Source organism: Rhipicephalus microplus, unplaced genomic scaffold (assembly GCF_043290135.1).
Source record: "Rhipicephalus microplus isolate Deutch F79 unplaced genomic scaffold, USDA_Rmic scaffold_49, whole genome shotgun sequence".
Taxonomy (NCBI): domain Eukaryota; kingdom Metazoa; phylum Arthropoda; class Arachnida; order Ixodida; family Ixodidae; genus Rhipicephalus; species Rhipicephalus microplus.
The window spans coordinates 2,433,248-2,458,090 of record NW_027464622.1 but is presented as its reverse complement, the minus strand read 5'-3'; the positions used below and the strand labels follow the sequence as shown (position 1 = coordinate 2,458,090).

Genomic DNA, 24,843 nt, shown 5'->3' with positions numbered 1-24,843 from the left:
TAGCTCTCTTTGCATGCTAGTTTTGCTTGATGCGTTGGAATTGTACATATTCTTAATATACATAGCTTACATGTGTTAGCTTGTGGAGGAAGTCCCTGGAGGTTGAGTTTTGTAGAGAGATTCTGCACTGCATGGCTATCCTTTCAGTGAGATCTTTCAACTCACGTTTTTCAAACAAAAGATTTTTAAAAATGTATGCACAATGGCATGAATAGCCATGAAGCGCGCACTGTCCGCCATGCTACTGTGGACTTTCCTTTGGTTGTCATTCTCTCTGTGCAGCATTAGACCTTCACCAATGCCCCGCCGCGGTGGTCTAGTGGCTAAGGCACTCGGCTGCTGACCCGCAGGGCGCGGGTTCGAATCCCGGCTGCGGCGGCTGCATTTCCGATGGAGGCGGAAATGTTGTAGGCCCGTGTGCTCAGATTTGGGTGCATGTTAAAGAACCCCAGGTGGTCTAAATTTCCGTAGCCCTCCACTACGGCGTCTCTCATCATGTAGTGGTTTTGGGACGTTAAACCCCACACATCAATCAATCAAACCTTCACCAATGATATACTGCCTAATGTGACTTGTGAGCGCAGCTTCATGTTTGGGCAAGGCCAACTGTGTTTGAAGTTTTGGCTTTCCACAAGGTATCGACTACGCCGTAAATCACAAATTTTGTGTAGTAGGACACTAGCCACTGCGCCATTATTCGTCTCTGCGGATAAGTGAGGTACCCATTAGACATCTGTAAGGTACTAATGCTGCATATGGCTGCTGACGATAAAGAATTACGACTGAGCACTTTGTAGTGAGTGGGAAGCAATGAACTACACACTTGTGCAATCAGCCTTGTGTGACGACTTGTTATTTTACTCTTCTACCCCCTTGTGGTACTTAGGTTAGCGTGATAACTTGCCTGACATGCCAGTGTAGCGTCTTTTTGCCAATGACATTCAAGCATTGGCATAGCTCTGTGATAGAATACTCAACTGCCATTTAGAGGGCCATAGTCAAATCCCATTTGATCCTGGGTACTTTTTTCTCATTTTATTTTTTAATGTCTGTCCTTTGTGCGGCCGACAGTGATTCCACTCTATGCAAGAATGGGTGCCTATGAGCCACGCTCTAGAATTCATCAACAGGATGGGGGACTGAATTCAACGTTTTGACTAACAGACTTGTCCTTAATGCTGCAACGTGTTGCCTTGCCGATATTAAGCAAGACTGCGCTGAGCTTTGTAATTAGAATAGCTTTTAAGGTTGGTGCATTGTATCATAGTGCATGTGTATTGCATTGTTAGTCCATAACTTAATGATCATGGTGTTTTTAAATTATCTACATCAAACCAGGGTCACTCCCATGCCATGGGGTCGAAATTGAATCAATAGCTGATGGGCTCTCATTTGATTTTTAACAACACTAAAAGTTATGGATGTTTATAACTAAATTATGGGCTGCCTGGTGCAAAGTGTAAATGAGGGCAATGAGGGTGTATTCTTGCAATTAATCTCTAGCTCTCATGTGCTCATACTTTTAGGCATGTCACAAATTCTCCATATGTCACAGAAGTGAGGACCTTGTAACACAAAAACTTACTTCATAACTATGCTTGTAACATGTCGTGTGGCACATCTTGGGTGCATACACACCAGATAAACAAATTATTGAAGATAGAACTTGCGTTGCCCAGGTGTGAAAGAACGAAGTTAGAGCTGTTGCACGTGCTTCGTGCTCTCCTACATCAGCTACAAAACTATTGGTTCTAGCACACAATACCTTGCACGAGACGGTGCTAGATTTTTCGTGCTGAAAGCTACATTCCCCGTAAGTTCAATACAGCCGGCGTTAAATGTGGCATGCATATAGTGTCTTGCTTGCATGAAGTTTCTCGGTATGTCGTTAATTCGCGACACTCTGCTGTAAAGGACTAAAGCCACATGAAAGACTCGAGGTCAAGTACACAGACGTCATTGATCGTAGCATGTTTTTAATTGCTCCATGTTGTATGGGCATGAGGAAAATGGTAGCGAGGAATAAAAAGAAAAAGGTCAACATCGCGTCATAGTTGCTTAACTACAATACATGAGAGAAGGCACAGTTACAGGGCTCACTTTTCTCTTCATTTATAAACACTTTCCCCTCCCACTGCTTGTTGCCCCGCTGCGGTGGTCTAGTGGCTAAGGTAGTCGGCTGCTGACCCGCAGGTCGCGGGTTCAAATCCCGGCTGCGGCGGCTGCATTTCCGATGGAGGCGGAAATGTTGTAGGCTTGTGTGCTCAGATTTGGGTGCACGTTAAAGAACCGCAGGTGGTCAAAATGTCCGGAGCCCTCAACTATATACGGCGCTTCTTATAATCATATGGTGGTTTTGGGACGTTACACCCCCATATAAATCAATCAATCAATCAAAGGTAATGATTATACTGTCTGGTCTGAACGAAAGAAAAACACTTAATGCACTGTTTTCATTTTACTTGCGTTATTTTTCTCATAAATATCATCGTGAGTGGATATGAGCCATATTTAAGGCGTCATCATCATCATCAAAACAGGAAAGCCCCAGAGTGGTTCTCATAATCATATGGTGGTTTTGGGACGTTAAACCCCCCATATCAATCAATCAAATCCCACTGCTTGTCATCAAGGGACAAGAGTGCAATTGGCAGGCAAGCATCCAGCATCCTGGTGGCATCGAGCAGGACATTTAAATTCATTGTAACTCCACCGTTAATAAACAAATATAAAACACTGATTTGGGTGAATAATAATATCTGGGGAATAATGCCCCCAAAACAAGAGGGATTAAGGGACGCCGTAATGGAGGGCTTCATAAATTTCATTTTGGTAAAACTTTCATCATATGAGGCCTTACAACTTCCAGTGCTGGAGAATTTGCAATGAGGCCTGGTGGAGGGGCCCTTTGGGAATGATCACCGACAAACCTGGGTTTCTTGACCACAAACACTGTAGTATAATTTTGCAGTTTACAGGTAAAAAAGAATTGGCCCCATATCTGCATGTTACACTCCAAATGACGTTGAAAGACGATAGTCATGCGTCTGGAGAGAGGGAACAAAACGTTTATTCGATGTTCTGTGCAAGAAAATCGGTGAAAAGAATTCTGGAGGCACTGCGTTAGAGTGCTTCGAGGGTGCAGTGAAGGCGAACGAGCGCATCAAGTCGCGTCACACGCGAGTCATGAGCGCTATCTGGCAGTGTTCTTGGAAAATGAAGCACACGGCTTTGAAACGGGCGCGCGCGCCTGTTTCAGAGGTGATCAGGTGTAGAACGGAAGGTGACGGGTAGGTGCCATCATCGTGTAGTCTTAGCGAAGCGTTGGAAACACTTGCATTTTTCGTGCAAGCGTTGCATGGCCAGCACAGTGTGATCAATGCTACGGTCCTGAAGTTACCTCTGTATGTCTTTTCTAGTAGAAGACGCTCATAAAGAATATATACGTGTTGTTATAGTGCCTCAAATATGCACAATAATTGCTTTTTAATTGGCAATCGCCCAAGCAGGAACGCTGAATCTTGAGCAATATTGGTGGGCACTGCAGATGGGGTCAGCCGTTTGAGGTGTCGTCTGGTGACATTTAGAGCAAAGTTATTTAATCATACGAGTTGTGAAACTCCATGTATCAAAATCCAAACACAACATTAGTCAAAATGGCGGAAGTGAGCAGATTATAGCGCCATCTCTTGACAGCAAAACTAATTAGAAAACGTAATATTTTGGGTTTTTGCATTGAGCAAAGTTGTGAGAGCCGCTGCAATCTGCCGATCAGCATGGCAGCGCCTAGAACTTGTTCTTAGGTGAGTTGGTGCCGAAAGCACGACATATATGCAGCGTTTTTCCGGCATTTTCCTGGTGTTTCGTACACCGGCGTCACTCAGCGTCGACGCTGCCGGTGAGGGTGGCCAAAACGTACCTTTTCTGGACGATTCAGATATCTGCAGTACCGGCGCCAACACCGCAAGCGAGTAGATGAATGGAGAATTAATCAGCACATGGCTGCCAGCGACTTCTGACTTGTAGCAGCATTGTTGCTGCTGTCAAAATGGCTGCCGCCCGCCTCAGATATCCTTGAATCTGTTAAGTCGTCGCCGTGCTCTGTGTGACCTAAAAATTCTCATCTGATGCTTGTACTTGACTTAGCTTGTTCCTCAGAAGCTTCGACAGAAAGCGCTCGAGATTTCTTGGAACCGTTTTCGAACGCCATACTCAAAAGTGTGGCAGTTTGGTCTAGTTGGTATGACATGACTATTCGCAACTCGAATGAACATGAGAGGGCGCTGCGGAGTTTAAAACGATCAGGCCACACTGGGCATCATGGCGGATTCACGGAGGTCACCGCGTCGTGGAGGTCAGCACGCTAATGCAAATATTGAGTTTTCTGCAGTGTAATTGCAGTTTGCACTGCTTTGTAGAAGGGGAGCGGGTCCTTTAGCATCTCATTTTAGTCAGCACCAGTGGTCCCGCAAGCGCAAGCGGCGTTCATGAAGTGGTCGCGTTGTGTGCGCAAACATTTGGTGTGACAGCGGACCTGCACGAGATCCTTGTTCGAATCGGCAATGTTTTCCTGGAACCCTCCATAGCTGAAGCGAAATGCTCGTGCACAGCTGGACTGTCTGCAAAGTGCAGGCACATTTCTGCCGTGATTCACTGTTACACTTAAGTGTCTCGTGGCTAAGTCACTACATCAACGCACATAGTAAGGAAGAGCAAGCTCGCTGCTTTCATAGCTTCTGAAGCAAGGCTGGGCTGACTCTGCTGATATTCAAAACTTGTTTTATTCTTTCTCACGCAGTTCGCGCTTCATCATTCGTCGTGTCAGACGCACTAGGTGCTGTTGCCGACCAGCAATCTGATCAAAGGAGTCGGTTGCATTACACCGACACAACACAGCCTTTAAAAAGAAAGAATGAAAAGAAAATACTATAATTGGGTACCATCGCACAGTAAGCGTGTAGCTAGAAACTCGGACGCGATCATATACTTTCTCATGTGGTAGTTCAGCATGCTTTACGAGGCTGTGACAGAGCCCCACCTCGCGTTTCAAAGCTTCTATTTTCTATTTTACGTCGAAAGCAAATTTGTGGTAATTGGTGCTTCGTATAGGGGCAGGTAATGCTGTAGATTGCTCTCTGCTTATGTAATACAAAGAAACGTTGAAAAAAAATCACGGGACCTATTTGCAATAAAAATTCTACAGACACTAAGGGCACCTTTATTCTGTTGGACATGACCTCATCGTAACTAAGAAATACTTCTCGGATCTTTGTATTATTTGATGCACTAAGGCAGTACTTGGCATCAGCTACTTTCTACAACTGCTTTTTGTTTTGAGTTGTGTATATCATTTTCATCTTAACTTCCAATAAATTCGAATCACATACATTGACATGTATTCCACAATTTAGGGGCTTACATTTACATGCAATACATCATTATTGCTACATTTCAAAGCAGCCTTTCTAAAGGCATCTTGCTAAACATGTATTTTAGGTATTACAAACCACAGATACAGCCGCGCTCAATATGACTTGCATCACTACTTCAAAGATTGCGCACAATTTCAAGTTACTCTCATTCCTCCACGAAACGTGCCCCGTCGCGGTGGTCTAGTGGCTAAGGTACTCGGCTGCTGACCCGCAGGTCGCGCGATCGAATCCCGGCTGTGGCGGCTGCATTTCCGATGGAGGCGGAAATGTTGTAGGCGCGTGTGCTCAGATCTGGGTGCACGTTAAAGAACCCCAGGTGGTCGAAATTTCCGGAGCTCTCCACTACGGCGTCTCTCATAATCATGTGGTGGTTTTGAGACGTTAAACACCTCAAATCAAAATACTCCACGAAACAATATTTTCCCATTCAGGACCATTCCTAAGTGAAGGAAAAGCAATCACTTGAGGAAATTACAAGTTGAAGCCATGTGCAATCTCTAAAGTAGTGAGGTCACATGTATTTATGTTGTAAGTCAAATTGAGTGCGTGTTGGGCCCTTGGCCAGACACCAACTGTGCAACTGTGGTCATAAGAGTGGTTGTAACCTTTTTGGAAGGAACTGGACTATATGCCCGGCTATAAAATTTGTCTCAGCTAGAAAGAATTCTACATACTCACCTCTCTACTTCACCATCATCCACTAGTCTTTATTCTCCCCTTTCCACTCCCCTAGTGTAGAGTAGCAGGCTAGAGCAAGCTATCGCTCAGGCCGACCTCTCTGCCTTTCTGTAAATAAATTTTCTCTCTCTCCCAAATTGAGTGCAGCTGTACATAAAGCAGCCTTTTCACTGCTTCTTTCAAGTATTATGCTGATGAATTTTGCAACTTGTGTATTGCAGCTCACCATTGTTAATAAAAAATGGATCTTAGGCACTAAATCACATAAAGCAGGTACATAAAGCTGCCTGTTCACTTGCTTAAAATATTATGTTGAGTTTTCCAACTGCGACATGTATATCTCAGTTATGTATAGTACCACAAAACCTCTTTCTGATCAGGCCTCGTTTCCCTGTCAGCCTTCAGCTGCACAGATATAGCTTGTGCATGGAGCACTAAAAAGAAACTTGTGAAAAGTATGTATGCACCATTGCCCATCGGATCTACTTCCACGTGAAGCTGCCTATCCCTCCCCGACAAGCTCCTGAGATTGATGCCACACAGATGCTGCGGGTCCTCTTGGACAGTGTCCGAAGTTCTGCTATTGCAGTGTTCAAGTAAGGGTGTGCCTGTAATGCACTTTTGGAATCTGTTCTTTTCCATTTAATGATACACAATCATCATAGCCAATGTTTTTCACATCTAAAATGAAACTAAGCAGACACACTGTAGTGTTAATTCTTTTTTTTGTGCCTGTACATATCGGTTGAATTACAACATCTAAAGGGGTTGAAGCAATGAAAGACTAAAAGCAGCCAGTAACACGTCACCTTCTGAACAGCTAAATAACATAATGGCCGTAGTACCTTGCTGCAGTGCATGAGTTGACAGCTTTGATTTTTGATGCGGCAGTCATATTTTAGCATAGGTGAAATCTGAAGAGCAGTGTTACTTAGGCTCATGATCAGTGGTGCAAGGGTGTACAAAAATGACTTTGGAGCTCTGCACTACAGTGTGTTGCGGGTCCTGGGTGTTGCTCTGAAAGCTTAAACAGTACAAATTACCTGTACACAGCACTTGAACATTTGCTTGATAGACAATGGCAACCGTAGCTCTTGCTCATTGAAACAGGAACAAAAGAAGGAACTGATAAAAGCTTTCTCTTTGCAATGTCGTAGCGGTTTCCAAGTGACTGCTTTCAATTTGCACAAGCTGCTCAATGAAAATGTGCCAAGGAGTGGGTGAATGTATTGCTTATAAAAACACCCGACAGGTTGTTGCATATACTAAGCGCATTGTTTTTATACGCTTCACGACAAGACATTTTAGATCATAGAATTATATGAAATCTAACCGTTGCAGCACTCTTTCTCTACTACTGTTTGACTTTCTTAATAAAACCAGGGAACCTTAGTCGCCACTTAGAAACAAATATTTTGCTGTACTCATGCTCCAAGAAGTACCTATGTGTTGCTCTATTAAGCTTCTGAAGGATTTATTGGTCCAAGCAGCTTTATATGAATTAAGAAATGCATTATCCGTGTGAACTTAAAATGCAGTTAGCATGGTTATGACTTCCTCCAGAGCACCAAATTGCTATGCGAGCTAGTAGCAAGTTTACCATGAAGATTTGATTGCTGTATTACATTTTATTCATTGCTCCATATTCTTTATTGCTATGCCGAAAGCGCAGACGAGGGCCGGGCAGCTCAACAACGGAGTCTCGTACCAAGAATGGTGAGTCCCGCCGGCGTCATGTGGTCGTACCGTGCAATGAAAATATTACACTTAAAAGGGGTACCGACACGTTTTTTTAAAGGCGAGTTTGCTATGCCTTACAGGCCTCCTGTATACAGAGAGAGCGCTGAGCATGTGTGAAGCTCTGCAAGTGCGAATATATTTTATTTCAACTGTTAGTGTCAATTTTTTTGCGTACCTACCGATATCAACAATTGCTTTACGTCAGGCTACAGTACTAATTCCATTGACTTCATTCTGCAGCCAGCTAGTTGTGATGACGTAAGGTAGGAATACTTCCAAGATGGCTGCTTGTGCGTCACAAAGGGATCTATAATGTGGAGTGGCTGTGAAAATGTCACTATATGTGGCACAAACACGTTACGAGAAGCTCATACCGTTCAGGGATGTCCATGTACAGTAGGAACCAAAACTAGCTTCTAAAAAACCACCTTTTCAAGGTACTAACGCGCTTAGCACTATCAGTTTCTAGGTTATTCAGAGCTCGGCCTTTTATTTCACGCAAAAAAAAAAAACTGAAAATTTTCGCGTCAGTACAGCTTCAATCCTTCCCGACTTGTGCTATGACAGAACTGGAGAGAGGTGCTTGTGTGTTCCTTTGCCTACATGCTTCTCTAGCCCAGCCATGCCTGTGCACTTGAGCATGCTGCTCACTACTCTGTTTTTTATGACGAAAGCATTGGTAAAATATAATTAAAGTGTTTGAACCTTAATGAAAGGCAGTGGTAAGAGCCACAATGGTGTAGTGGTTAGGATCCTCGACTGTTGACTCGAAGGTTGTGGGATCGAATCTTGGCTGTGGCGGCTGCATTTTTAATGGGGACGAAAATGCTTTAGACCCATGTACTTAAATTTAAGTGCATGTTAAAGAACTCCAGGTGGTTGAAATTTCCAGAGCCCTCCACTACGGTGTCTTTCATAATTATATCGTGGTTTTGGGACGTCAAACTTCAAGAATTATTATTGAAGGCAGTGCATTTTGCAGCTTTTTTGCACATCTACCCTTTCAGACGAAATTGCACATAAATTGAAGGCCATTTTTTACCTTGTGTCAGATTCAATCAGAAATACTTTGCAAAATTTTTAATGCGTCATCATGCATTGTATTATGTCGAACACATTTGCGTGCTGTAAATGCATAAAAACTTTTAGAAAGATGTAAAATGTTGCTGCAGTGCCAGTGCATATATGTATTGCTCTTTTCTGTCTACTTTGTGGAAGTACTGCTTTGAGATTGGATAAGTTAGTAATTCATTTGCAACTGCTTTTATGCTGTTTGTTAAAGATAAGCACGGCTGCTCTAACATTAGAAATGTGCTGTATGGCTTTGCTTGTCTTGGTGTGAAGGTTTACGTGTGGTAAGCGGTGTTGAAAATTATGAGAGGGACTGTTATGTTGCAGCAAACATTAGAGGGTCCATGCTTGTAACAGTTGCTTTGATGCACCTAAATGATCATGCCTTGTACCTTTCCTGAATTTGAAGACAGAACTTTAAATTATTCATCAACATGAAACATTCTTTAGACGAAAAACTGATCTTTACATAGACTGCTGCTCTTGATACCTTGTTTGTCGCCACCAGTATGAACCATGGCCTGTGCTTGTGTAATTCATTCCATAGATGAGCACGACTCTTTAATGTGTAGTAAAGGTCATACAGAGATAAGCTTGACTTTTTTCCAGTGCAGAGAAAGCAGGAACTTGCAAAGCGTCGAAAAGAAATGTGGTGTAGCTGATTGTACCGCATTCTAGCATGATCATGTTAAAAGCATTGCTTTTAATCTCACCACGTTTTAGCGTTTAGAGGCCACTTGTCTGCCACACATGTTACTGTTGCTATCGAAAAGCATGCTTTTCAATAGCAACAGTAACATGTGCAGCAGACAGGTGGCCTCTAAATATGGTGCTTTTTAATGACAACAACAGCAAATAACACTTTTGAAAACATAAATTTTGCATAAGCTGTCAACGAATTGATTTTTGGAGGTATGCAGAGCTGTAGAACTGTGATTTTGATGCAGGCATAATACTCTGCAGTTGCTTTCTTTTTCCTAGATCTTACTCGGGACTGTGTTCATTTTTACAGCTAAACAAGCCTGCCGTTTCGGTCTAGTGCCTGTACTCGAAATTCTTCGTGTGAAAGCATGGGAATTCAAGGACAAGCCACCAGAAAAAGTGCTGCAAACTTTGTGTGAAATGTATAATGGGGAGAGTGTCAGGAGTGAGATTGAATTGTGTCATTGACACGGGATCAATCGAATTCTCCAGAGTGGCACAGACATAAAAAGGGCCTTGTCACTGCAAGCATTGCTCAGGCTTGCATGACTCGAGCGAGGAAATTTCTTTGATCTGTTATGGTGTTTATTAGCCGGCACAGAGCGAGTATACACAATGGCGACAGTAACGGCCAAGCACGGACTCTCCGTGCGAGCGGCGTTCTTTTTGGGTAGAGCCACTAGAAAACACTTGAGAGTTCGACCCATTTCAGTGTTCGGCGGCTTCTCTACAATTACCCCGGGGGTCGAAGAGGGAGCCACCTGGCGACTTAACAGCTTGTCACTACGAGTGGGTCATAGTAAGCCTTCAGGCGCTCCACGTTGACTATGTCGCGCCCGCAGCGGCGCATGTCCGAAGATTGTTCTATTGGCTTTATGAGATAGTTGACTGGAAATGTGCGCTCAATCACACGGTAGGGACCTTCATATTTCGGGAGTAGTTTGGAAGAAAGGCCAGCTACAGAGGTCGGGATTGAGAGCCATACAAGAGAACCAGGAAGAAACGTGGCCTCAGAAGTGGCGGAGCCATCACGAATACTCTTCTGCCCCTCTTGCTCATGCGTCGCAAAAGTCTTGGCAAGCTCGCGACACTCTTCTGCAAGCCTGGCGGTCTCGGAAATAGGCGTACACTCAGATGGATCCGGCGTGTACGGGAGTATCGTGTCGATGGTGTGTGACGGGTGCCTTCCGTACAGCAAGAAAAGTGAAAAACCGGTCGTACTCTGAGAAGCGGTGTTGTAGGTGTAGGTGACGAAGGGCACTATGTATCCCAATTCGTGTGGTTGGCGGCGACGTACATCGACAGCATGTCGCCGAGGGTGCGGTTAAAGCGTTCGGTCAGACCATTCGTCTGTGGGTGGTAAGCAGTAGTTTTGGTGTGGACAGATTGGCACTCAGTGAGAATGGCGTCGACGACTTCTGACAAGGAGACACGGCCTCAATCGCTGAGAAGCTCCTGGGGTAGACCGTAGCGCAGTATGAATCGATGCAGTAGGAAGGACGCAACATTGCACGCAGTAGTCGCAGGGAGAGCGGCAGTTTCGGCGTATCGCGTTAATTGATCTACGGCGACGATAGCCCAGTGGTTGCCAGTGGACGTCAGAGAGAGTGGTCTATACAAATCGATACCTATGCGCCCAAACTGACAGTCAGGGCAAGGTAACGGTTGCAGACCGGCTGGTGACATGTGTGCGGACGGTTTGCGGCGTTGGCAAGCGAGACAGGAGCGAACGAACTGCTGGACGTAGCGGTACATCCCGCGCCAGAAGTAGCGTTGTCTAATGCGATGGTAGGTTTTGAATACCCCAGAGTGCACGCATTGTGGATCAGAATTGAAGGATTCACATATCTCCGACCGCAGACTGCGGGGTATCACGAGTAGCCACTGCCGGCCATCGGCGTCGTAATTGCGTCGGTGTAGGGGGCCGTCACGAATGGCGAAATGGTGAGCTCGACGACGCAAGGCACGCGTGAAGGGCGTTGCGGACGGATCAGAGAGCAAGTCGATCAGTTGGGCGATCTGATTATCCTTTCGCTGTTCGGTAGTGATGATGTCAACATCAATGGCAGAAACAGCAACCGAGGATACTGAGCAGAGCACGTCAGTTTCAGGCAGAGGGGAGTGCGAGAGGGCGTCGGCGACAGCATGCTGGCGTCCATTGCGGTAGAGCACGCGAATGTCGTCGTCTTGTAAGCGAAGAGCCCAACGGGCGAGGCGGCTTAGGGATCCTTCAATGATGACAGCCAGCATAGTGCATGATGGTCGGTGACAACATCGAATGGGCGATCATACAAATAAGGTCGAAACTTTGTGAGGGCCCAGAAATTCGCCAGGCACTCTTTTTCCGTGGTGGTGTAGTTTGTCTCGGGACTCGTGAGCGTACGGCTTGCATATGCCACGGCATAATCAGGGAACCCGGGTTTGCGCTGCGCCAGGACAGCGCCGAAGCCTACACTACTGGCATCCGTGTGCACCTCCGTTGGGGCCGTAGGGTCGTAGTGGCGGAGAACGGGAGGAGACGTCAACAAATGGCGGAGCTTCCAGAACGCGTCGTCGCACTCTGACGACCATGAATTGAGGGGCCTGTTGCTTCCGAGGAGCTTCGTCAGCGGTGATATAATCGTGGCAAAGTTTCTTATGAAGCGTCGGATGTATGAGCACAGGCCCACGAAACTACGCAGTTCTTTGACGGACGCAGGTTTTGGGAATTCGGCCACGGCCCGAAGCTTGGCTGGGTCAGCCAGAATGCCATCCTTGGACTCGACGTACCCTAGGATGGTGAGTTGGCGTGCTGCAAAGCGGCACTTTTTCAAATTTAGTTGCAAGCCAGCATTGCTCACACGTGCGAAAACTTCTTTTAGACGTTGGAGATTCGTGGAGAAATCTGGAGCGAAGACAACAACGTCATCCAGGTAACACAAGCACGTGTGCCATTTCAAGTTGCGCAGAACGGTGTCCATCATGTGCTCAAATGTCGCAGGTGCATTACACAGACCAAACGGCATGACGTTGAATTCGTACAAGCCGTCGGGTGTGATGGAGTCAGTCTTTGGTCCAGCGTAATCAGCCAGGGGTTCTTGCCAGTACCCCGAGCGCAGATCGAGAGAAGAAAAAAATTGGGCTCCGTGAAGGCTGTCGATTGCGTCGTCGATGCGCGGCAGTGGGTAGACATCCTTGCGAGTGATCTTATTGAGCCGTCTGTAGTCCACACAGAACTGCACAGAACCATCTTTCTTCGCAACAAGAACAACAGGAGACGCCCATCGACTGTCCGAGGGCCCAATGACGTCGCGTCGGAGCATATCGTCAACCTGCTCGTTAATTTCCCGGCGTTCAGCAGGCGACACACGGACGTTGCCGTAATGGTGGATGGGCACCAGTGTCGATACGATGCGTAACAGTGGACGCGCGACCGACAGAACTTCGCCTGACATCGGAAGAAGAACGGCATTCTTGCAACAGGTCTAGAAGCTGGAAACGCTGTGCTGACGTAAGGTTGTCATCAATGTATGGGCCAAATATATCAGGAGATGATGGGTCAAAAGTAAAACAGCACTGATGGTACGCGAATCGGGACAACGCGAGTCTTCGGGTACGTCCAGGACTTGTGCGTCGTCGACTGGTTCCACTCTGCCGAGACATTCCTCTCGAACCAAGGTAACAGTGTACGGGGATGGGTTGGTCACGAAATAGCGGCGTTGCCCTGGGTGATTCGCACTTCGTGAAAGGTACTAGCAACCCTTTCTTTCTGGAAGCACGGTTGGATGGCGAAACGAGTGCAATTGTCTCGGAGAGACCGGTGCAGTAGACCGATACACCCATCGTCGAGCTCGGAGGCACTATAGTATCATCTTTCACGAGATTCTTGCTCAGTGTCGAGGGACCGTCTTCTGGCGTCAAATGCGAGAAGGGCGAGAGCTCAATTTCGGCGGCGGCTCAATGAATGACAGTGTCGTTGCGGGAGAGAAGATCCCATTCCAGGATGACGTCATGAGAGCATGCAGGAATGATGATGAATTGGGCGACATACAGAACGTCCTGAACGACAACGCGAGCTGTGCAACCTGCTGTAAGATGAATACAATGTGAGCTAGCGGTGCGAAGGGACAACCCTGAAATAGGCGTCGTCACTTTTCGAAGCAAGCGGCAAAGGTTTTCGTTCATAACTGATACCGCAGCTCCAGTGTCAATAAGAGCAGATGCATGAACACCGTCCACAAGCACGTCAATGACATTAGGTGGGCGGCTCTGAGGGCTTTCACAATGCAATAGCGTCACAGTCCTTGCCTCTGGGACTGCGACGACTAGTTTTCCCGCTCATGAGCAGCCGAACTTGGCCGCATGGGGGACAGAGACCGACGTCGTGGAGATGGCGACCTTCGAGAAGACTGACCTGGGCGAGACGGCAGTGGCACAAACGGCAGTTCATCATTATACGAACGGCTAAGGTGGCCAGCAACAGGAGAAGAAATGGGAGCCAGCTGTAGTTGAGAGCAATAACGGGCTACGTGACCGGCGTAACCCCAAGCAAAGCAGATGGGCCGGTTGTCGGGTGTGCGCCATCGGTTCGCCGGGGTGGGTCTCACCCGGAACGGTCGCTGGAAAGGCTGCATGGTGGGCTGAAAATGAGGCTGAGGGGTTGCGCCAACATACGCAGCCGGCATACCCGCTGCAAAGGACGGAGGTCGTGCGGCAGCTTCGGCGTAAGTCAGTGGTGCAGGCGCTTGAACGACTGGAGGCAGCCTGGCGACCACTTGGGCGTAACTTGGGGGCGTAGGAACCGGAAGTTGTTGTGGGTGGTACGCAGGCATGACCCCCGCTATTTCCTGCTCAATCGCTCGGCGGATGGGTGGAAGAATGGTAGTTGCCGAGTGTTGAACAGCCGGTGGGTGGGCAAAGGGAAGGAGAGAGAACTGGCGCGCAATTTCCTCACATATGAAGGACTTGAGGTCTGCCAGCAGCGCCACCTGATCATATCTCGCCTCCAAGCCAGCAAGCCCTGCATCTCGTGGTGTGGAGTGACAGGTCATCGAATGCTGCCGGCGGAGCTCCTTGTAGCTCTGGCACAGCGTGATGACCTCAGCTACTGTGCCTGGGTTTTTGGCAAGCAGCATCGTGAAGGCATCATCGTCAATGCCCTTCATGACGTTCCGGATCTTGTCTGATTCGGACATGCTGTCGTTGGGTTTCTTGCACAGGTCCAGGACATCTTCATTGTAACTGGTGAATGATTCACCGGCCTGCTGAGCGCGTTCGCGTAAGCGCTGCTCGGCTTGCAGCTTACGAACGGCAGGACGGCCAAAAACGTTGGTGATAGCAGTCTTGAAATCGGACCTGGTTGCGAAATTGGACGCATGGTTTGTGTACCACAAACTTGCAACGCCCGTAAGGTAGAACACCAAGTTGGTCAGCTTGTCGTTTTTGTCCTATTTGTTGGGGACGCTCACGCGCTCGTAAATGGCGAACAAGTCCTACACGTCAGTGCCATCGGCGCCCGTGAAGATGGGTGGATTGCAGATCCTGGGGACACTGGGACAAAAGGGTGGCATGGGAGGAGGCGTTTGCTGAGAGGCGTCGTGGGACATGGTAGATTGCAGGGCACATGAACGTAGTTCCAAGGGCATCGAAGGGGATCGTAGCGTTCTCCACCAATTTGTTATGGCGTTTATTAGCCGGCACAGAGCGAGTATACACAATGGCGACAGTAACGGCCAAGCACGGGCTCTCCGCGCGAGTGGCGTTCTTTTTGGGTAGAGCCACTAGAAAGCACTTGAGAGTTCGACCCATTTCAGTGTTCGGTGGCTTCTCTACAGATCAAAGGGTGCGGCCAACATTGACCGGTTTCTTTCACTTATTTCGAGAAACAAGGCAGTAAATACACCGGCAATGTGTGCTGGTGTTACAAACGAGAGTGCAGTCCATATGGCCTATAAGGCGTGGCAGGAAGCCTTAGGCCATACTCTACAAGTCCACCAGAAGGGGCTTATTTTACATGATGAATTTCCAATTATAGGTTGCTCAAATGATGGTTGGCGGCGGCTGCATTTCCGATGGAGGCGGAATTGTTGTAGGCCCGTGTGCTCAGATTTGGGTGTACGTGAAAGAACCCCTGGTGGTCGAAATTTCCGGAGCCCTCCACTACGGCGTCTCTCATAATCATATAGTGGTTTTGGGACAATAAACCCCACAAATCAATCATCAAATGGTGGTTGGGGAGTGTTTTCATGCACGTGCTGTGAGGGCAAGGAAGTAATATTGGAAATCAAATGCCCTACACAGCTTGAGAATTCATTCAAAAATTTTGATACCATGGAGTCTAAATTAGAGTATTGTACACAATTGAATGTTCAAATGGCTGTTTGTCACGTCAAGGAAGTCGATTTTTTGTTTTTGTAGTGAAACTTTGTTTTGCTGTGCGGTTGCACACTATGACAGCAGTGCCTTTGAAGAGTTCAAGGATGTAATTATTAGCATGTATAAAGAATAAATTATCTCGAAGCTCCTAATGAGGTAAGCAATTAACGGTTCTTGCTGGGGCTGAACCTATGCTTTAAATGGACTGGAAACCATTTATATGGCCTTTGTTGTTTTTTCCCTTTGTGTTGTGGCATAAAGTTTTTTTTAGCTAAGCCATACCAAAAAACACTGTAACAAAATTTGACTCTGGCAGCATTTCATTCGGTGCTTTGATTGCCTGCTAGCAGATGATGCGGAATTCTAGCAGTGTGCCCGGGCAGATCAGACACAAATGCAAATGGCCTCAATTGCAGTTCACCACCGCTTGTCAGCAAAACTCTCTGCTCCTGCAGCCACATCCCATCCTTTCGTGCGTGAAGCCCCCTCTACAAGCGGCTAATTCAGCAGAGGTAGCTCTTTTGTTGTGCAAAAAACTTAGCTGTAGGTAGCTGGAACACGTACATAATGGCCGGGAACGGCTTACACGCTTTTCCAAAAAACGTAAAGCTACAAAAGCAGCGGGTTTTCACAGTGAGGGGAAAGGAATGGCAGCTATCAAAAAGCCTAATGTTTTACACGACACACTTCGAAGATGACGACTTCATGTATGAGTTGTGTCTCTGCAAATACTATTGAAATTGAAAACGATGTGAAGTCCTGACCCCGTGCCTGCCCAACAGCGGGAATTTCTGCGACCAGCGTTTGGAGAAGTGCCAGCAACAAGTAGCGTTAGCTTTAGTATACTGAAAATTGCCTGCTGCAGCATGTTTCGTTCTGTTAAGTATAGCGTAATGCTAATGGAAAGGTCTAAAACCAGTAAAACGGCATCCAACAAAGTGCCAGACTAGCTGCATCATATACACATAAGAAATAAAAGCTCCAAAAGCAGACTAGTCAAGGCAGCAAAGTTCTTTTGAAATGTAGTTGTGCATGGTTCACCTCACACTGTTTTCGGGTTTAAAGGATTTATGCTCGTAAGCTTATTTTAAGAAAAATTGTGATACATTAGGTTCATTGTTGGGAACCCAGCCCGGTAACCTGCAGGAAGTGAATAAAGTTGTTCACTCACTCCGGGTGATGTATATAGGTTCATTGTAATACAAGTCTTGGGTGCAGCCAAACAAGTGATTACAGAAATGCAAAGACGCTTTCAGTAGGCATGGGAATGTGCCAAACCGAGCATCGATGCTGAAAAAAAAGCTGTTTTACTGTCCATAGCCTGTCGGTGATTGGAAAACACCTGAAGCATAAACAAGCAGCACTATTTATTCTTAACTAGCAAGTTATCTGATACAGCTGGACGAGTAGATATGTGGGAAGTGGGCAAAGAAACGCTTTAACGAACATTTCTGAGCATGTATCCGTGTTTCCTATCTGATGCATGTTTACATACTACGTTGTTTCATTGGCATTTAAGAAGGAAACTGGGGCACAGCCCAGGGATATGCATACTTCGGAGCTCTGCGCAGACAATTTGCGTGCATCGGTTGGTATGGTGGGCTGCGACCTTCGTCACTTCCGGTTGGCCGTAATGGCGTCGCTTTTTCTAGTTTTGGTGCCAACACTTTCATCTTTAGCAAGCTTATTTCTTAGGTAACCACTTGCATATCGAAAGTGAAATTTGGCAGGTAGCACTATTTTCAGCTAAAATACTGGTAAATCTGGTTTTTTAGTTGTCTGAAATTTTGTTGCAGATGGCTGTCAAGGAACCCTGAAACCGTTTGGCAATGTTTATTCGCATTTAGCTGGTGAAGCAAGTCCTTAGAAACCATTTCAGACTGATTTAAAACTCTCTGCATCAATCAAGTTACTTATTAGGGGATTTCACATGTTAAGCACTATAGATCACAGCAGCTTAGGCAAACGAGTTTTCAATTGTTTACATTCTTTTATACACATAGCATTGTTCCTCCTTAGTAGCACAGGCAACTGATGTTATTGCATACGTACAGCTCACTTCACTGAACCTCCAGTAGGTAGGGAGCGCTGTCTGTGTCACAATATAAATAATCGGTGTTTGACACTATGCAACACTGTTTAACATGAGGTTTCTTTTCTCAAATGCCATGAATTTCACTAGTTGAGTTTTGGTATGAATGATTATGATGCTGTAGCCTAAACACTGGCGAAATTTCAAAAACAATTTCAAAGTATTTTTATATGCCAAAAATGTTATTCATCCTGTTGCAGTATGTTCACTCTGTGGCACTGTGACACTTAAATGAAGGTCACAACTTTCAATGTAAGCATTGGTTTTAACCTTATTATGGCTAATTTGAGGTGCTTGTTAGTCCCTTTTACATTTTATATTTACATTGTGTTTAAGTGCTATTCATATTGCAAACATTGTATGAAGTGTTCATGTGCATGCATTATGTCGAGCAGGTGAACTGAACGTTACTGTGTGCCAAACTATATCTTAGCTTGTTGCACTGTGGTGATTGAGCTTACCCGTTTTGGCAGATGCAATACACACCTTATGTTTTTCTGCATGTATGAGATATAGGTTTTCATAATTTTTGTTTGAAGATATCCTTGTTGAAGGGGCCTCCATATTACCGTGCTCTGTAACATAGTGTGAATGTCAGAAATGGAAATGTCAAGTGATCTCAGCTGTGTGTCTGTTGATGGGTCTCCGCTAGGGATGCAGCTCCAGGAACTTACATAGCAACAAAAGTGCTACATGTGCATTAATTGGGAGTGGCACTGTCAGGATAAAAAAGCACAGCTTCTGAGCAGGGCCATGCTACCCTTTTTAGAACCGTAGCTTTCAGCACATTAGTCGAGACCAAAGGAAAAAAAACCTATTGTTGCAGTAACTGCCTTTAGTTTTTGCAGCTGGGGATTCACAAGGCATTGTGATTAGTTAAAAAAGCGTTTCAGGGCCCTTGAGCATGTTGGCGCTTCATTTTTTTATGCCTCCTAGACAAACCATTCATTGTATTTAGTGAATCATGATGCAGAATAAGAACTGGGAACAGAAGAAGCTTAAACTTGTTAACAAGGATTGATCATGACGGGAGGTTATGTATGTATATAAGGACACAAGAGAACAAGACAAGTTGCATTATTTTATTGTTGAATGAAACCACTTATTCAGGGTGCTTTGCATTTGTTTGAAATCTTTTTAGATATTCATTATATGCAGATTTGCCACTGCACCATGTTAGAGCTCGTGTTCTGTTCGGCTAGATAGAATGAGTGGAGGTACATTCAGAAAGAGAATAAGAAATGGTCAGAGCAATACAATTTTTCATGGTTTATTTTGTGAAAAAACAAAAGGCAAGGTTTAAAATCTACAGCCAATGAAACAGAGCCACAATGCAGCTCATACTGAGTCCGATGGCACTAACCTCTTTAGGGCTTCATGGGCCAAAGTAACACCCAAGTGCTTATAGGTTTAGGTGCACTTTACAGAACCTCATGTGATCTATTTATGTCGAAATCCTCCGCCAAAAGGTGCTTCAAAATTATATCTTTGTTTTGGCACTTAAAACACCAGAAATAATTATTTGCCTGAAGTGAAATACCCAAAAGAAGCTGCTATGTTCACAAAAAACGATGTTCTGCTAAAATTGGCAATGACAAGTTTGTGATTCCGGCCGCCACTACCGCAATGTCATCAAGTAGTCCCACCATGCTCCAGAGAATCCTTGTCAACAAGACTTTAAATATTTTCATGGGCTGTATTGCATGCTCAACGTGGACCCTTGCCGACGCTATCTTTTGGGTTCGAAGGGCGTCACCGCTAGACATCTGCTTTTGCTGTCTTTTGAATGGTGGCCTGATTAATTCAATTAAATTGTCACCATAGATGTCATCAATCAGGAAGCCACGGTCTGTCATTACGGCATCTGATACCGGGTCAAGTTCATTAATCAGACAGCTTTGTTCAAATATAGCCTTGTAAGATGTTCGGCCCCCATATCCCTCACTTATGTGGGCAATGAGACTACTTGGAGTTGCAGTCATCATGTACTTAACAGTGAAACCCTTCTTGTTGAAGGAATGACACTGGAGTGCACATCGCAGGCAGTTAGGCTGGCCTACTGCAATTTCTGAACAGTCCACAATGACATGCACATTGCTGAACTGTTTGAAACATTTTGGCAAATGCTCAACATCTTCTTTTGTTAGTACAGCCACCATTAATTTCAATATCACAGACAAGATCTGCACTGTTTCTGCAATTATACTGCTGGAGGTTAGTGTACAGCTGAAGAGATGGCTGAGAAACGCTGTTGAACTGTGGTGCTTCAGCTTGGCTAGAGTTAAAGCAATTCTTTCCTTGCCAGACAACTGGTCCCGTCCCGAGAGCGGATGCATCTTTTCGTAGCACCTTACTAGGCCATCAAGAACTTCTACTGATGGCAGGCAACATAAAGTGTTGATGTTTTCACTGTTTATGGTGTCCACAAACTTATGTGGAAAGGAACCAGACGTCACTTGCACAGCTTTGTGTTCAGAAGTCCAAACCCCCGAAGCCATCTCTAGAAAAAAATAAGCCACATCTTTTTTCTCTGCAGAGAATTCAGCTATTTGTGTTCTAGGGCCAGGTTGGCAAGCACATTCCTGTCACAAAACAAAATCAATAGTTAGTATTTCTGAAATAACTGATAACATTGACATGACTCAGTCTCTTTTTTTCTCAATGCTTTTTTCCAATAATGCATGTCAGCATGTTAAACAAAAGTTAAAAATAGTAAGTCCAGAGTTTTTGTGTAAGTTAAAATACACTTATCCCATGCATTTCATGGTACAAAGTTTTTTGTTCAGTGAATCCAGACTGCATGATGGAAGCTTATAAAGCAAGTTACCACAACAAATATACAAAGAGATGTTACCATATTTTCTAAGTCCTCGTCGGCTATGGAGTGTGCAAGGCTTTGGTTGAAGTCATTATTAAGGGATGGGAGAAAATCCTGTAATCTAATATCGGGTTTAGTTGAAAAAAGAACAGTGGATTGAAGTATAAAGAAGTTTCAGGCAGCCAATTTACCATAGTGATGCTGGCAGGACTTGGCACTTCAGGCTTTGTCTTTTTTTCAGTTTTGTTTTCAGCAGGCAGTGTCTTTTTTTCACCTATCGTTTCAGCAGTTTGTTTGCTCAGTCCATTCTGAAATGCATTAAGTGTTGACATCATTATGTGGCTTATGTACAGAGAGACCACATCTAAGGTGAATACGTCACGTCTAATGCTGTGCATAGGCACAATAATAACTTAAGGAGTAATGTATCAAACATCAGATTCTGTGAGGAGGTCTTTACCTAAGATTAGATGATTCTATACCCAAAGCTTTGTGTTATAGGCTTTGTGTTATGCAGTGAATTTAACTCTCTCTGGCTGACCGTGCAGCACGTAGATGAAGTCTTGCCTGTGACATCTCTCTTAATCGAGAATCTTTATTTTTATCATATCATGATGTTTTCGGCAGGTTTACGCTTGGTACGGCATTTTTCTTAAGTCGTCTTCGCAGGCTTGCAGAAAATAAATTGTTTAAACTTCAGGAGTCAGTGTGACCTGAATTTAGTTTTTTACACCAGAAACAAGGCCACATTGCCTAAAAAAAGAAGAAAAGAGGGAGGGGGGCTCATTGTCATAGAACATTGCACACTAAATGTAGCATCTGCAACACATAGTTGAATGATGGTTGTAACACAATCAAGTTTTGAATGAGAATGATCGAAATATAGATAATGCTACATTAGGTACTAAAACTGCACTCGTGACATAGTACACATTAGCGAAAGGTGGATGCTGTTGGTTTCTTCAAGACTTGTAAGGGCGAGTAAAATTCACGCGAGGCTGGCGCGTTTGTCGCCGATTACTGCAATGAAACTGTCTGAGTGAAATACCAGCATCATATGCAACACATTCGCGCGTAATACGAAAACAATTCTTTACTTGTGCGCTGGGAAGCGCCTGCGTGCACTGCAATTTCGTCCGTGCCACGCAAGCCATTGGCCACGCTTCCAAAGAGTGCCAAGTTTACAGCGATCGCTTCCCGAACTGGCTGACACAATACTACTAAACGATAGAACTGCCGATACCCGTTTAAGTTGCGCGATCGATGTGCTGGACCAAAACGTTATATGCCTCCAGGGTGACCGTCACGTGTAAAGACAAACGTCGCAGAAACCGCTGAATATCGGCTCAATACACGCAGTAAATAATATTCGCAAGTGTGCCCAATGAATCAAGTCCCTTTATTCCGGTGAGAATACGCAGAAAATGAAGCAGAGCTCAATCGCAAGTGTAATGAGCATGGCGCACCGCATCTCTGCGAAATTTGTTTTCATACATCGGGCGCCGCAGCGTTATGCAGTCACTAGATAGAATAGTCATTTAATAGGTTTGAGTCAAGAAGTTAACACTGGTGCCTCAACTGGAAAGAAGAAATCGTCCCTTGCGAAGTGCGGTGAGCAAACGGCCGTCATCTGTTTCACGTCCTTCCACAAACTCGCTCGAGTTTGTGTAAAAGGGCGGGCCGCATTACCGTCGCTTTCTTCGGCGCTAGCTCCAAACCAGCCCGGCGCTGTTCGTGGCGGCGGCGAAGCGTACGCTCACTTTCCTGTTCGAAGTTCGCTGGCGGCAGACACTCCGCGTGCAACGCCGTGTTTGGTCTCGCGTTCGCTTGCTCGAGCTGAACGACGTCGCTCGGTTAGGACTCGCCGACTTCTTAGCGGTACGGAGGTTCGCGGAGTTGGGGCGGCAGCCGCCGCTCCTAAGCTGTTGCGCTACGGGGATCGAAATGAGTCTTTGACGATGTGTGACACTAAAGTGAAATCATTAGCATGTCATATCTCACGTATGTTTTCATTTCACCTTGCACGTATTTCTCATATGCATTTGTATTCACCCTCTGTCATGTGTGACTCACAATTTTACATACTTATTGTGCAGCCGTGGGCACACAGCGTGCTGAAGACTGTGTGCGCTGGCGTCTGCGATGCCCGTCATCCATCTCTTTCGTCGGAGCAGCTTCATAAGGACTGTGCGAGATGTGAAGGTAAAGTTATTTGTGTGTAATATTTTAACGCTTCTTTTTATATTAACGTGCACGTACTTGTCATATGCGTGCATCTTCATCTTCTGTCACGTGTGTCTAACCATTTTTACTATATCATTTACGTGCAGCCGTGGGAACACAACAGGCAGAAGGCTGCGTGCGCTGGCGTCTGCAATGCTTGTCATCTATCGCTTCCGTCGGAGGAACTCCTCAAGGAGTGAACAAAATTTGACAACGAGACTAGACTTGTACACTTCACCATGAATTTACTTAAAAGAATGGGGAAACTTCATCTGTATCTAGAAAAATAAAAGATTTCGATGTCTCACTTTTGTCTTTCGTTGTTGCCATGACTGTGAAAGCAGTTACACATAGGTGGCTAACTACTTTTTCGCGTGTTCTTTTCTGCGAAATTTGTTGCTCACTGCAAAGAAAAACTGGTGAAAGAAGTATTAGGCCTGGCAGAAAATAAACAAAAAATAATGTTTGAACTGGGGACAAAAAGTTCATCCGATTGGAGTATTTGAGTGGATCAACCGTTCGTCCGGCAAGGTGCAACTGTGAGGACTAACGGTTACCCGGTAAGGTGTAAATGTGGGGATTAACAGTTGTTCGATAAGGTGCAAATGTGAGGACTATATGTTAGTCCTTTGGGGTGAACTGTGGGACTAACAGTTACCCACTAAGGTGTAAATGTGAGGACTAAACGGTAGTCCCCTGAGGGGACTAACTGTTAGACCCAATGTCGTTAGTTTCTAAATGGATTATTGGTTGTGGCAGCCCCATTAGTCCTCAAAAGGACGAACCACACACCCTTTTAACACCCTTTTAACTTAGAGTGTGGTGTTCATACCAAGTGAATAAGGCGTAAATATGTTCGCGCAAGAGCCTGAAAAACTTGTAGAGCACTGAACATATTAGGTGCAGCTAATGAAGTACACACCGACAGGCAGTCTGTAAGAATGATTGCATCTGTTATAGAAAGAGGCAATTTCCTTAATGCTAAGAGAATTGCAAGTAATTGTGTTTGATAAATAGGTGTAAAAGTAGGTGAACGAATTGAAAAAGACCAACACTGAAGATGCAGTTCCAACTCGTCCCTTTTCTTCACAAACTGAAGCATCAGTTGCTATTACAATTTTTATTACTAATCTTGCTTGGTGTTCTTTCAAAATGGCATTTAGGTACCCATTGGGAAGATATTTGCAATTTTTAGGAAATATAATGTCAAAGTCCATTTTAATGGTTTGAATACGTCTTATGAATGACTGAATCACACACGTAATCAGAGCACTCATATAAAATTGTGCACCCTAATGTAGTGCATGTATAACTGCAGCTGTAGCAAAAATTGTGAGGTCGTCTTCGTATACATACGTACGTGCGTCATGTTGTACTGGAATTGTGCAGAATAAAACAATAAATAATATTCGTGACAATACCAAATTTCGCACTGGAATAGACAATATGCGAAATTAACAGCGCCATCTAGTGAACGCAGCAGGTACCATATCCGCCATTTTGATGCTGGCGAGGCTTGACCACTACGCACGGGCGACCCCTTGCGAACGTACGCGTTTCAACGCTTTGACTGTCGCAGTCAGATTTTTTTGCTGGCGAAATGCCAGTACACTGCTGTGTGCCGCTGTGCAAGCAGGGCGGAGTCACAGACAGCGATGGAAGCAATGTATGTGGCATGAATTACGATTTTCCAGCGATCATTTAAACGCAAAATAGGGTATGGCGTGCACAAG

General features: G+C 45.2%; 1 protein-coding gene and 1 long non-coding RNA gene across 2 annotated transcripts; one reads left to right on the top strand and one right to left on the bottom strand.

Annotated features, from left to right (window-relative positions):
• The first annotated feature begins 4,346 nt into the window (after nt 1–4,346).
• On the top strand, nt 4,347–23,417 carry LOC142788248 (uncharacterized). Its single transcript, XR_012889314.1, has 3 exons — nt 4,347–7,826; nt 22,984–23,089; nt 23,218–23,417. It is a non-coding gene; the product is annotated as an uncharacterized LOC142788248 (long non-coding RNA).
• On the bottom strand, nt 19,629–20,228 carry LOC119161969 (uncharacterized). Its single transcript, XM_037414459.2, has one exon. It carries the CDS (start codon nt 20,226–20,228, stop codon nt 19,629–19,631), a length of 600 nt encoding a protein of 199 aa, XP_037270356.2.
• Nucleotides 23,418–24,843: the final 1,426 nt, after the last annotated feature.

What these genes read in the sequence shown, in the direction of transcription:
- LOC119161969 (XM_037414459.2), bottom strand. Translation starts at nt 20,228, where the DNA reads ATGGTGGCTGTACTAACAAAAGAAGATGTTGAGCATTTGCCAAAATGT.